The 12,450-nt window shown below is 36.7% G+C and overlaps 3 protein-coding genes across 6 annotated transcripts in view; 2 read left to right on the top strand and 1 right to left on the bottom strand.

Moving 5' to 3' along the window:
- The window catches only part of LOC128017725 (collagen alpha-6(IV) chain), a 133,223-nt gene extending 131,460 nt beyond the window's left edge, over window positions 1–1,763 (top strand). For all 3 annotated transcript variants that reach the window (XM_052603185.1, XM_052603184.1, XM_052603186.1), the window contains one exon: window positions 217–1,763. In XM_052603185.1, the coding sequence (XP_052459145.1) occupies window positions 217–477 (261 nt within the window). In that variant the 3' untranslated portion in view covers window positions 478–1,763. The remainder of the gene's footprint in view (window positions 1–216) is intronic.
- A 574-nt stretch (window positions 1,764–2,337) lies between these two features.
- LOC128016398 (serine/threonine-protein kinase pim-2-like) lies at window positions 2,338–4,599 on the bottom strand. Its single transcript, XM_052600869.1, has 7 exons — window positions 4,332–4,599; window positions 3,820–3,914; window positions 3,664–3,714; window positions 2,963–3,341; window positions 2,682–2,858; window positions 2,465–2,553; window positions 2,338–2,349 (listed from the first exon to the last, which is right to left on the bottom strand). Exons 1-7 carry the CDS (start codon window positions 4,597–4,599, stop codon window positions 2,338–2,340), a joined length of 1,071 nt encoding a protein of 356 aa, XP_052456829.1.
- A 977-nt stretch (window positions 4,600–5,576) lies between these two features.
- On the top strand, window positions 5,577–9,621 carry LOC128017723 (ankyrin repeat domain-containing protein 46-like). Of its 2 annotated transcripts, none has more exons than XM_052603182.1 (4): window positions 5,577–5,711; window positions 7,042–7,384; window positions 8,480–8,638; window positions 8,715–9,621. In XM_052603182.1, exons 2-4 carry the CDS (start codon window positions 7,074–7,076, stop codon window positions 8,929–8,931), a joined length of 687 nt encoding a protein of 228 aa, XP_052459142.1. In that variant the 5' UTR covers window positions 5,577–5,711; window positions 7,042–7,073; the 3' UTR covers window positions 8,932–9,621. The 2 variants fall into 2 exon arrangements, with proteins under 2 accessions (XP_052459142.1, XP_052459143.1); XM_052603183.1 differs by having other exon boundaries at window positions 5,666–5,711; window positions 7,029–7,384.
- The last annotated feature ends 2,829 nt before the right edge of the window (window positions 9,622–12,450 follow it).

The raw sequence follows: 12,450 nt of genomic DNA, 5'->3' as shown, positions 1-12,450 counted from the left end.
TCGTGGCTGTAGACGGTAATGTTTTCTCTTGGTTCACTACTTATAGTCCAGTGCGACTTATATATATATACGTTTTTTTCCTCGTCATGACGTATTTTTGGACTGATGCGACTTATAGTACGGTATGTAAGCTATTAACTAAAGGATGTTTTATTTCGCCAATGTCAAGACTACCTACATATAACTTGTGACATTTACTGTATGTTTGTCCTTCAGCACACCGCCGCAGGTGCCGAAGGAGGCGGTCAGTCATTGGTGTCTCCCGGTTCTTGTCTGGAGGATTTCCGTGCCACCCCCTTCATCGAGTGCAACGGTGCCCACGGCACCTGCCACTACTTTGCCAACAAGTACAGCTTCTGGTTGACCATAGTAGAGCAGAACAAACAGTTCATCCATGCTCCTTCCCAGGAGACGCTGAAGGGAGTCGAGTACCGCTCACTCATCAGTCGCTGTCAAGTCTGCATGAAGATCTTGTAGCTTGTGTAGATGCACAGCAGGAGACTTTATCCAAACTACTGAAAGAAGAGTGGATGGGATGAGTAGAGGAAGATAAAGAACCAAACATGAACTGACTGATTAGATTCATGCCCTTGATACCCCAACAGTGATGATTTGAAGGGCTAAGGTGAGCCCATGGTAAATTGGTAAGATTTTACTCTTCATCTGTTTATCAACAACGGTGCTATGTTGAAAATAATATGTTGTGTTTTTCTTTAAGTTGTTGGTCATATTCACGGCTACCTCAGAGAGTGCATCCCAGACTCACTGTGGATGGCACGGAATAATGAACCTTGATTTTCCAAATTAATCCATGCAGCGTTGAAAACAATACTGCATTTCATGGATATGTTTTGGCTTTAGTAGCCTGTGTTGGTGCTTTCTTCACATTCATGTTAACCATTCGTTAATCCTGTTTACCATTCAGCAAAAATGGACAAACCTGCACTTTGCATCTTCATGAATAAGATTGTCCTCATGGTTGTCACTTGAAATGGTTAGTCTAACCCCATTCATATCCTGTATGAATAGCACTGAACTAAAAAAAAGATAAATAAAAAAAATCATCTTTTATATCTTATATATATTATCTTTTATATATATGTTAATGTTCTTTCACATGCAGTTGATTTAAATTTATCTTTTTCACCTAGTGATATATTATTTTCTTTTATTGTTGAGAACATTTAAACGTCCATTAAACATAAATTATGTGGATGCTTAATACCTTACAGATCATTTCTTGGTCTTTTAAGGTATACATTTTCAGCCTCAGTAATTCATTCCATGACCAAAAATGTGTATAATATAAATATATTTTTAAATAGACTAATAAGTCAGCCAGTCTCTTAGAAAGATATATAACCACTATGAACACTAAGTCTCTCATTGGTAGCCATGAGTATGCATTTCTTCTGTGTTTTATTTCGTTGCATCTGTAAGTAGTTAGATTATGGTTTATTCATTTCATCCCCTTTATAGAAAGATGTATTCAATTCATTGTACATTTAATAACCGGGAAAGATTTAATAATATTTTCCCATTTATATTGCTTTTGGTTGTTTTCTGCGCTGAGACGGAAAAAAAAAGAGAAGTATAATTTTGAAACACTGTAAATGTTCATAACTGATTGTTAAACATTTTTAAATGAGAGGACGACATTTTTTCCGGAATTTGGTATAGTGCTGTAAATGTTTGATTTGAATGCTCACAATGAGTACATGTACTGTATGAAACCTCTCAAATAAAAGTATTCCAACTTTTAAGTGCTGTCTTATATTAAGTTGCTCTTGTGATGTAAAACTTTTAATCTTTATTACCATGTGACTGTCAAAATCACTTAAGAAAGATAAACCAGTATAGCACTGGAACTCAGATTTGTTTTTATAATAGTACATTTTGAGTGGTGATGGACTCTTCCGTCCTCAATAGCCATGACTGAGGTGCCCAACTGTTCCCGGGCACCACAGAAAATTCTTGCCCACTTCTCCGGGTGTGTGTTCATTCACTACTCAATGCTTTGTGTGGGTATGTTTTTGTGCCATATCAGGACACAACTCTGTATAATGACATGGGTATGACACAGAAATACCTTTTTATGAGACTCTTTAAAATAAATGAAAACCAATAATGATATAAAAATAACTTTTATTCTCCAAGCAAGCAATACTGCCAGATATACTGCTTTAAATCAAGGACTTGGTGGCACAACAAGACGCTAAGGCCTGAGAGGAGGGATGGAGAGGCCACTAATATCGACCCGGCAGATGGAAAGTAGACTGAGAACAGAAATCAAGGGTGGCTGGGACAGATGTCGTTTTCTGATGTTCTCTCCAAGTCTTAATCCATGACCTGAAACAAACACATTACATGTATTGTCTAAATACATTTCATTTACAGCACTTTGGCAACATGTTTATGATGATTATATGACTGATGATCAAACTAGTTTATAAGGACTCCATACCTTAAACCAGTCATGGAGATGCATCATCTCCAGAGCGAGTCTCTTCTTTGGCTCAGACTGCAGACAATCACAAATCAATCTGCAGCATTCTGTGCAAAAACAATCGAGAGAGATGTCTGATTATTAGATTACACTTACCATCTTTTCAAAGCTATTGGCCTCTTCCGGCTAATTTAGAATTCAAATTGTCCTCCTTCTTCTTTGATGAAGATCTCACCTTGTGACAGGCCTGGATTTGTCCAGATGTTGGCAGCGGTCATGCACAGGTCCTTGGCTGTGGGAAAATCCCCGCACAACATTTCAAACAGCAAGATCCCGAGGGACCACACTGTCATCGGCTTGGCATGGTATTTGCCAGTGAGCTTGAACTCTGGAGGAAAGTACTCTTTTGTGCCTGGAAGAAAGAGATTCTGTCTGATGTTTAATACATTTCTACAGCATGCTGACTGCAGGATGTGTTTCTGTGAGCTAATGAACAAAGCAGTTTGTGTAACATACCGCAGAAGACTTTGAAGGCTGCTTCTTTCATGAGAGCACCACAACCAAAGTCAATTAGTTTCACCTCCATGGTGTCTTGATTCACCAGGAGGTTTTCCGGTTTGATGTCCCGATGGAAGACACCGTTATCAAAGCACACGTTAGCGGCACGAACAACCTGCCGCATAACATGTTGTGCCGTGCCCTCGTTGAGGGTTCCTCCGTGGAGCTCCATGAAACTAAGCAAGTCCATGGAAGGCAAGGGCCGCTCCATGACCATGATGTAGTGGCCAGTGTATTCCTGCCAGTCCAGCAGTTTAATGATTTGAGGGGAGCTGGGGCTCTTATTGGCCATAAGTGTCAGGCCTATCTCCCAGGTCAGGCGTTTGGGATGACCGGGCTAAAGAGAAAACATGATGGATCGATGGTGGAGGTTTCCCAAAGAAAGACTTATGCTGTCTTCGAAATTGCATACTTCCCTACTATATAGTTGTCCGAATTTCATTCAGACTACCCATATCCATATTATATAGAACTTTTTTTAATTTTTTAACGTTTGTGGAGTAAATTCAAATTCAAATGTAGTACTTGGACGCACCCTTAGTCCACAAATCAAAACAGTTCACAAATCATTTGTAGTCTGTGATTAACATGAATATGAGATATTAGAAACTGAAAACAGAGACTGAGAAGCAATGAGACAGAGAGCACAGCTTACTCACCAATCTGATAAATGGCATGTTTGGTGACTTCAATGAATATTTCACAGCAACCTGATCAATAAAACAAAGAGTTAACAGTTAGTATGAGCACAGTGATCATATCTGTCAAGAATCCTGAAGAGATATGCAAAGTTTTGTAAGCCAAAAAAAAGAAACCTCAAGTCCATCCTTGCGGCGAGACCCTGCGGTCACCAAGCCAAATCCTCCTTCACCCAGCTTGGGACCAATTTTATAACGCCTCAGAATGTAACCTATTAAAAAGTAAACAGTTGTAGTTACTATGAAATGCAGTTTTATTCCATTTCTATTTTATATTTTATAATAACATTTTCTAATTCAACATAAATAATATTAATACAAAAATTGTCCATTTTGAAATTGGAGTGGTTCGATGCACTTTCGACTTAATATATATAAAACCAACAGATTTGTTTCTCACACTGAATTTTGACAAAATGCATTTGGCATAAAAATTAAAGCTGTTCTCCAATCATGCTGTGATTTAAAGTCTTTTAATTTCTGATCTCTAAACTTTCACTCTAAAATACTTGGTGTGATAATGACAGCAGCGTTTGGGACAGTGATTCTTTGCTATAAAAATCAGAACAGAGGTTTTGGTAATTGAAAAATCAGTCATATATCACTTAGTAATATCCACATGTGACTACCCTTGTCATGTCTGCGAGATGTTCCCGCCGCCGCGCGCGTGAGCTTCTTCCCAGTCTTATTATTAACCAGGTTACGTTTCTCCTGATTTCCTGCCTCCTTTCTACCTCCATCGGTCTCACCAGGACCAAACGGCCACCTCCAGCACTTCTTCTTTTTCTCGTCTCTCCCTCCATCAGTCTCACCAGGAGCGTGCGTCTCGAGCTGATGAGCAGCATGCTTCTCCTCCGTGTTGTTGGTGTATTCACAGGGTTCGTGTACAGACTCCATATCAAGCGCTTTTTAGTTGTGAATTTAGCTGTCCAACGCAAAAACTGTGTGTGACTTTGTTATCAGAAACTCCGATTTTTCAACCAAAGTGAGCAATTGATTTTCATGCCTTTAAATACTGCAATACCAACGTTCTAATTGTCATAGAAATCATAAAAACGTCATAAAAACTTGCGCTGAAGTGCTGAAAAGAATGAGATTTAAAAATAATAATAATAATAATAAATAAATAAATAAATAAATAAATAAGAGGGGGAGGGGGGGGGGTATCTATATATAAATTATATAATTGGCTATTTCGTGTATATTGTTGAATTTATTAAGTTCAAGGCCGCTATAAAGAACCTCCTTGAAATGAGTTTCCCGATAACGATTGGTCTTAGCACTTAAGAGTGTTTTACAGTCGTTCGTTATTATTTCACGCGCTTTTTTTTTCCAGAAATTCAGAATACAATCGCACGTAACTTTAAGTGCTACTTATGAGTCGCTGTCCGTTTGTCAAGTGCTGAAATGTCACCTTATAGAATGGCTCGTAATTGTAATGCACGCTCGTTTATTGAACTATTAATTAACCATTAACTATTAAAGACTTTGGGTTCTGGCCCTCAGATTATCTTCTGGCATTTACTTTATTGGACAGCCATTCTGCACAGGGATGCTTTGCCTGTTAATGCTTAATTACTATTAATAACACTAACGCACTATTAGGGAACCATCTGGATTTTATTATATTTAATTTAGTAAAAAAAGAACAAAAAGAGAACACAACATTAACAAGGTTGAGAGGCAATAAACAAATTATACTGGATTACGAAATGTTTTGAAACTAAAGTTCAAAACAGTATGACGTCCGTATCCGCATTTGCCGATATCTCGTGATATGGCGAGTTTGATACAAGCTCCGAAGCACTGATTCAAAACAGAGGGAACAAAACAGATTTCAGACAGCAGCGCCCCACAGCAGCAGGGGGCGCTGTGCGCGCTTTAACTCAGAGTCACCACTGATGCTGTGGTAACTCACAAACAACAGACACTACAGACATAACCATAGGACATAACGGGACTTGAACAAGCGCAAGACGTTTCTTCTGTGATACTGCTGCACTAAACAGGTACTGTACCTATAAACCCTCGTCAACAGTGTATGTTAATAAATGCGCTGATGTTATCCACTCTGATAAAAATGCAGTGATTCGAGTATTATAGAGCTGTTTACAGTATGACGTTATATCACATTTGACACAACAGAGCTAGTTTTACTAGCAGCAGATTCGTCTCTGTTATGAATTTAGAGGAGTAAGTCTCAGGGATGATTGTTATTTGCCGTAGATGGATGTTTATTAGTCAGCCTCATCTAGCCGTGTGCTGGCTAATGCACTGCAGCTCAGGATCAGGTAAATACTGCAGGTGCTTTGATAAACAGTGTTTCAGCAGTTCAAGGCAGTTCAGTCATGTTTCATGATTGCAGTGGAGTATTAGCACATCATTTAGATTTAGGTCATATTTTACCTCATAATTAACAATAAACATTTTTTTTTTATTAAAAATGATATTTTGCATTAAGAAAATTAAGCCCACTGTATTCTGAAGACCACTAATCTCTTTTATATTTCAGATGTTTTAATTTAGGACTCACTAGGGCCGCTTCTCCTATTTACAAACAATGTTTCCAAAAATAATAAAAAACAAAAAAGATCAAGTTGCATTGAATTGACATCTTAGTTTTAAAATGGTAATGATGGTAATGAAACTGAAACTTTTGACATTTAAGTGTTTTGACAATATAATTTATTTAGATTTGGAATATATATGATATTACTGTAGAAATGTAGCAAATGTAGAAATGTTCTGTAGCCAAGGCAAATTCCATGTGTGTGTGAGCTAGGGCTGCACGGTTATGACAAAAATCATAATTGTTGATTATTCCCCTTGAAATTGTAATTTTGATCGTTAATTACTTCTGATTACCACAATTTACAATGAATTATGTTTATACCATTGCAACTGCATGCCATATTCTTATATGAAAATAAAAAAGCTAAAAACGCTCTAACTGAAAAAAAAATATTGTGCTTTTTAATAGTATTAAGCCTCAAATGTCAACTACACATCAGATCGGTTTCTTTTTTTTAACTATATAAAAAAAAGTACAAATATGAATGGTATCATAATGCTTTACTAAAACTAAAATTAAAACAATGGAAAAACCCTTAAGATAACATGTAGAAAGAAAAAAAATGCATCTTACTCACACATAAGTGGGCTCTGAACGATTAATTCCCGCTTTGAATGATTACGTAATAGTGGCATCCATAATTGTAATTGTGATTAGAAACTTGATTAATTGTGCAGCCCTAGTGTAAGCACACTGGGCAATAAAGCTCTTTCTCTCTCACTTAGTGTTGTATTATGAGGTGTCGAACATACAGTTGTGCTTTTCAGTTACGCTGGAATTTTCGGAGACCGACTCGGACATGTCATATGTCTTCATCAATGACTCGTCGCAGACCAGTGTACCGTTACTGCAGGCTTGTGTCGATGGGGACTTGAGTTTCGCTCAGCGTCTGCTGGAGGCTGGCTGCGACCCCAACATCCGCGACCACAGGGGCCGCACGGGTCTGCATCTGGCAGCGGCGCGAGGTAATGTGGACATCTGCCGCTTCCTGCACAAGTTTGGTGCAGATCTGCTAGCCACCGACTATCAGGGCAACACTGCACTGCACCTGTGCGGACATGTGGACACCATTCAGTTCCTGGTGTCCAATGGGCTCAAAATTGATATTTGGTGAGATATACCAATATATTTATTTGAACATTTAAATGTTTGTGTTCTTGACTACTTTCTTTCTTTTTTAATGTTGGGTACAATGCGACTAATACTGTGGCACACCTGTGTTATTCACTACTTCAGTTTTCACAGTTTATTACAATCTTATTTATTGAGTATTGACAGAGCAACACATTTTAGGGGAAGAAAACAATAAGAAGTATTGATACAAATATTTTAGCTGTAGTAAGTGCACTGTAAAAAATAAGTGTAATTTTAACTGTAAAATTTTGTAAAATCGCTACGGAAAAAAACTGATAATAGGTTAACAGTAAGTTCCCGTACTATATACAGGGAAAAACTGTATAAGATCTAACAAAGCATTTAATGTAAATTTACAGTAAAATTCTGTTAATTATACAGCTTTTAGAAGTAAAAAAAGAACAAATCAATGTATAATTTACAGTCTAAAACTGTAAACTGATATTCCCAGAATTCCCTGCGTGACACTCCACATTTGAAAGTATTTTGTTTAAATAATCATGTTTTTAAATAGTTCTTGTTATCAGTTATGTACATTTGAGCTTTATGTTACATCTTCTGTTGCTTAATGAAAGTTTTTTGCATTATTTAAGTATCACGTGTGTTACCATGATGGTGTTTTGTGTTTCCATAAATGTGCACCTTCTATATGTTAATATATACTTCTGCTTGTGGTGAAGCTACTTGTGATGAGCTTTGATACTTCATGTGGCTTTCTCTTATACAGTACCATCTTTATTATTATGGTGGTTGTCAGTATTTTCAAGGTACAAAACAGATTTAATTTTGTGTGTTGTTGAATTTACTGGTTTATATTCACATTTTCTTGTTTGTAAATTACAGCTTTATATTGTAAAATTAACAGTTTTTGACGTAAATGTGTTTACAGTTTTCTGTATTTTTACAAAATTATTCTGGCAACCACAGCTGCCAAAAAGTTTTTGTAAAAACAACAAGAATTTTTTTACAGTGTGGACTATACTAATTATGTGTAATTAGGTTTTTCAATATAAGTTTTGCATAAAATACTTGTTCAAATTGTTTCTCAATTGTTCTTTAACACTTGAACAGTAACCACAATGGGTCAACACCACTGGTGCTGGCTAAGAGGAGAGGGGTGAATAAAGATGCCATTCGGCTGTTGGAAGGGCTGGAAGAGCAAGAGGTCAAGGGCTTCAACAGAGGAGCTCACTCCAAACTTGAAGCCATGCAAATGGCTGAGAGTGAGAGGTTAGCTTTGCACATTTACATCGTTTCATTACATGTTTCAGTAGCTTTCTTCCTAACAGAATAACGTTGTTCCTAGTGCGATGGAGAGCCATTCGCTGCTGAATCCAAACCTGCAGAACAGCGAGGGTGTGCTGTCCAGCTTTCGCTCCACATGGCAGGAGTTTGTGGAGGACTTGGGCTTCTGGAGGGTCCTGCTGCTGCTGCTGGTCATCGGCCTTCTTTCTTTGGGCATTGCTTATTATGTTAGTGGCGTACTGCCTTTTTCTGCAAGTCAGCTGGAGTTGGTCCACTGAGGGCCAGATTGTGTTCTATCTCGGGACCGACTAAAGGGAAGTTTGAGTGGACTCTGAAGGTTCTTCATAGTACTAGTTTCAGTCTGATGTGAAGTTTAGGAACAGTCACAGGTAAGGTGAGTGACAGTGTTCACATGTTGATGGCTGTGATGGCTCTGAAGGAAGACTGAAAGGTTAAGGTTAATGTATTTAAAAACCCACTTCTCCCAGATCTTTCCATGATCACTGAACCTGGCCGACTGGTTGATAAGTAAGACATATACACTTGTAATCATTTCAGTGGTGATATAAATGATGACTGTTGTAGCTTAGATCAGGCATGATGTTTTCATCCCAGTATTTACTTCTTTTCCTTTTCTATAATCTTTATTTTTTTTTCTGTATATGAAGTGTGTGTATGAAGTACGACAGTCGTTACATACATACGCTTATTTACATATCTGCGATTCAACAGTTGACATTGTTACATGGAATATTGTTTTAAAGTAATGGTATGTAAAATGTTACATATTCCAATAAATGGCCATCGGGATTCAGATGACAGTTTGATAAATGACAATTAAGATTCTTTATTTAAGATTCTGTATTCTATTTATATGTTCGTGTACAAATAATCCTAAATGCTTAAAGGGTCTTTCTGTTTGCTAAAATAAGAACTGTTTTTCCTCACCATTAAATGCTTTTGCACCATGTTTGTGTTCTGAGCAATATTTTCCACAAGAATAAATGTCAATGTTAAGATAATTTGAAGCTGAATATGGCCTAAAATGATAAGAACAGCTACATTGACTTGTCTCAGCTGTTCTAAAATGACCGTAAACCACACACAGCAACAAAAGTGAATAATTGTAATAATTGTTATCATACAAATAAATATATGCAGCATTTCTTGTCAGTTCTTGACATACAAGATGTTGAAACATAAAGAATTGAAAAATCTTAATGAAAGAAGGACAAGTTGCGGTTTATTTTGTGTCAAGGTTAGGGTAAAGGGTTACAACTATGTTGATTACACTTTCCATATTTTCATATAATTTTTTTTTGTTTTGTTTTACCTTAAATGGTTTTTGTACTACTAAATCTTTTTTTTATTTATTTATTTTTTTTACCTTAAATGGTTTTTGTACTACTAAATCTTTTTTTTTTTTTTTTTCTTTTTTTTTTTTTTTTTTTTTTTTTTTTCACCTTAAATGGTTTTTGTACTACTAAATCTTTTTTTTTTCACCTTAAATGGTTTTTGTACTACTAAATCATTTTTTTTTTTTTTTTTTTTTTTTTTTTTTTTACCTTAAATGGTTTTTGTACTACTAAATCTAAACCAGTATTTTAAAAACCCACTGGTAAATCTTGAGGGAAGCTATAACTCAAATGCTAATGCTTTTCCAAACTTAACCAGATAGTTCAACTTCAGTTGCTGGTCCCCACTGACTCCCATAGCTTAAAAAAAAAACACATGCAATTCTATAGGGACCAGCGACTGAAGGTGAACTGGCCTGCAAAATGAACAGCTCTGTTTTAATTTTATAATTGTCCCACACTGCCCCTGGTGCAGGTGGAAATACATGATAGATTTATACGTTCTAGTAGCATTCTTTTGAATCTGTTCCTTTAGTTCATATTTAAATCATTACTTGGTAACATACACAACTCTAATATCCAGACAGACATTTGATTTTCTCCTTATGATGGATAGAGTGTGTTGAAGCTGAATGACTCTTCTGGATGGTTCTTTGGGTTTTGATATAGATTGCTCCCAGCAGGGGGAGATAGTGGGGGGTTGTAAGATGTACAGTATTCAGTGGTGGGACCACTTAGAGAGAGAAACAACAAACAGCCAAAAAAAGTATGTACATTTGGCATGTGCTGACCCACAAAATGCAACACAGGAAAACAAGAGAATAAGACATCAAGAGAAAGATGTAGACTGTAAAGCATTAAAGACAGTGGGGGGAATATTTATTTGATTTGATGAGGCCTGTGTCACAGGCAAAATCCAAAACATGAATATTTTCTTTGTTCTAGAATTTCTCTGTGGTGTAGGAATAAAACTCATCATGAGGAGGTTGTTTGTGATTTAACAGGTAGCGATAAGGATTTACTAGTAACAATTTCTACCCAACAAACTATTTTGGATCTTGACGATTTAAAAATATGTATGTTCTGAAAAAAATATAAGAATGGGAATTGCATTTTAAGATTTTATACTTATTTACTTATTTATAATATTAGGCTCCCCTCATATATCCTGCTCCAAGACTGTGGGAACCCTGGTTCTTCAAGAACAGTTTAATGTTTGTTTTGTCTTATTTTAAATGCTCTCAAGTGATCTTGAGGGTCCCAGCCCTGTGATTGAAAACCACAAATATAGACAGTGTTGGGTATAGTTACTTTGGAAAGTAGTTAGTTAGGTTACAACGTTACCATCAATTAAAAGTAATCAGTTATGATACAGCGTTACCTATTCATAAAAGTAACGCGTTAGAGTACTCATGCGTTACCAAAAATTAAAAGCCGTTTGCAGCGGCTCACACATGACAGACACAGCCCCCGGCCCCTTTAAATGCACCTAGAAGTCGTGACTCCCGACAATGAATAACGTCAGTCATCCAACTAAATTAACACTGCAGGATAACAATAACAGGAAAGACAGTCAGCAATAAGCTATTCCACATTGCGTTTTATTTATTTATTATCACAGAACATATTATTAATCAAAATTCGCACCTACCCAGCCCGGGTAGCCTAGGCTACTGTATATTATGAGCACCACAAGATAACTCCTGATTTTTCTTTAACTTTAAATAATGCAGTTATCAAAGTACAAGTATGCTTACTTGTAAACACAACCTTAAACAGGCTTGCAGATTTAAATCCATTTAGAAATGATGAACAACCAGCCAGCCAACGATCTAACAGAAATTAACATCTGCCTGTGAAACAAAAATGATAACAAACCGAATTAAATCCTTCACTGCCACACAGGCAAATGACAAATCGCTTAATAGCCGAACTAATTATTATTAAAGTGTCACTCACAGAGTGTGCATTTTACCGTTATGTTCTTTTCTTTTTCGTTGACAAATTGAAAATAATGTGCGTACTTCCATAAACCAAACGCTGTCCTCTCTGCTATCTTGCCGGGAGTTCGAAAAAAAAAAAAAAAAACACACACACACACAAACAGGTTCAGGCGCAGGGCACAGACGCATCACAGCCATTGACTTTAAGATCACAGAGCTTCGGCTCCGCTGATACATCCGCAAGTGGCACATTAGACCTAGGACTACTGTCTGACAAAAAGCAGGCTGCAGTCGGGATTTTCCTTTCCTTAAAATAACGGATTACTTTTTTTAAAAAATAACGAAGTTACTGATTACTTACGCATGAAACTAACGCGTTAAGTTACACATTTCAGGAAAAAAGTAATTAGAGTACTCTAACGCGTTACTTTGTAACGCGTTACCCACAACACTGGATATAGAGTACATTTATAAATAATGCATTGAATTAATTGGCAAT

Source organism: Carassius gibelio, chromosome A7, assembly GCF_023724105.1.
Source record: "Carassius gibelio isolate Cgi1373 ecotype wild population from Czech Republic chromosome A7, carGib1.2-hapl.c, whole genome shotgun sequence".
NCBI lineage: Eukaryota > Metazoa > Chordata > Actinopteri > Cypriniformes > Cyprinidae > Carassius > Carassius gibelio.
Note: the sequence above shows the minus strand (reverse complement) of the source record. Positions and strands in the feature narration are given on the sequence as shown.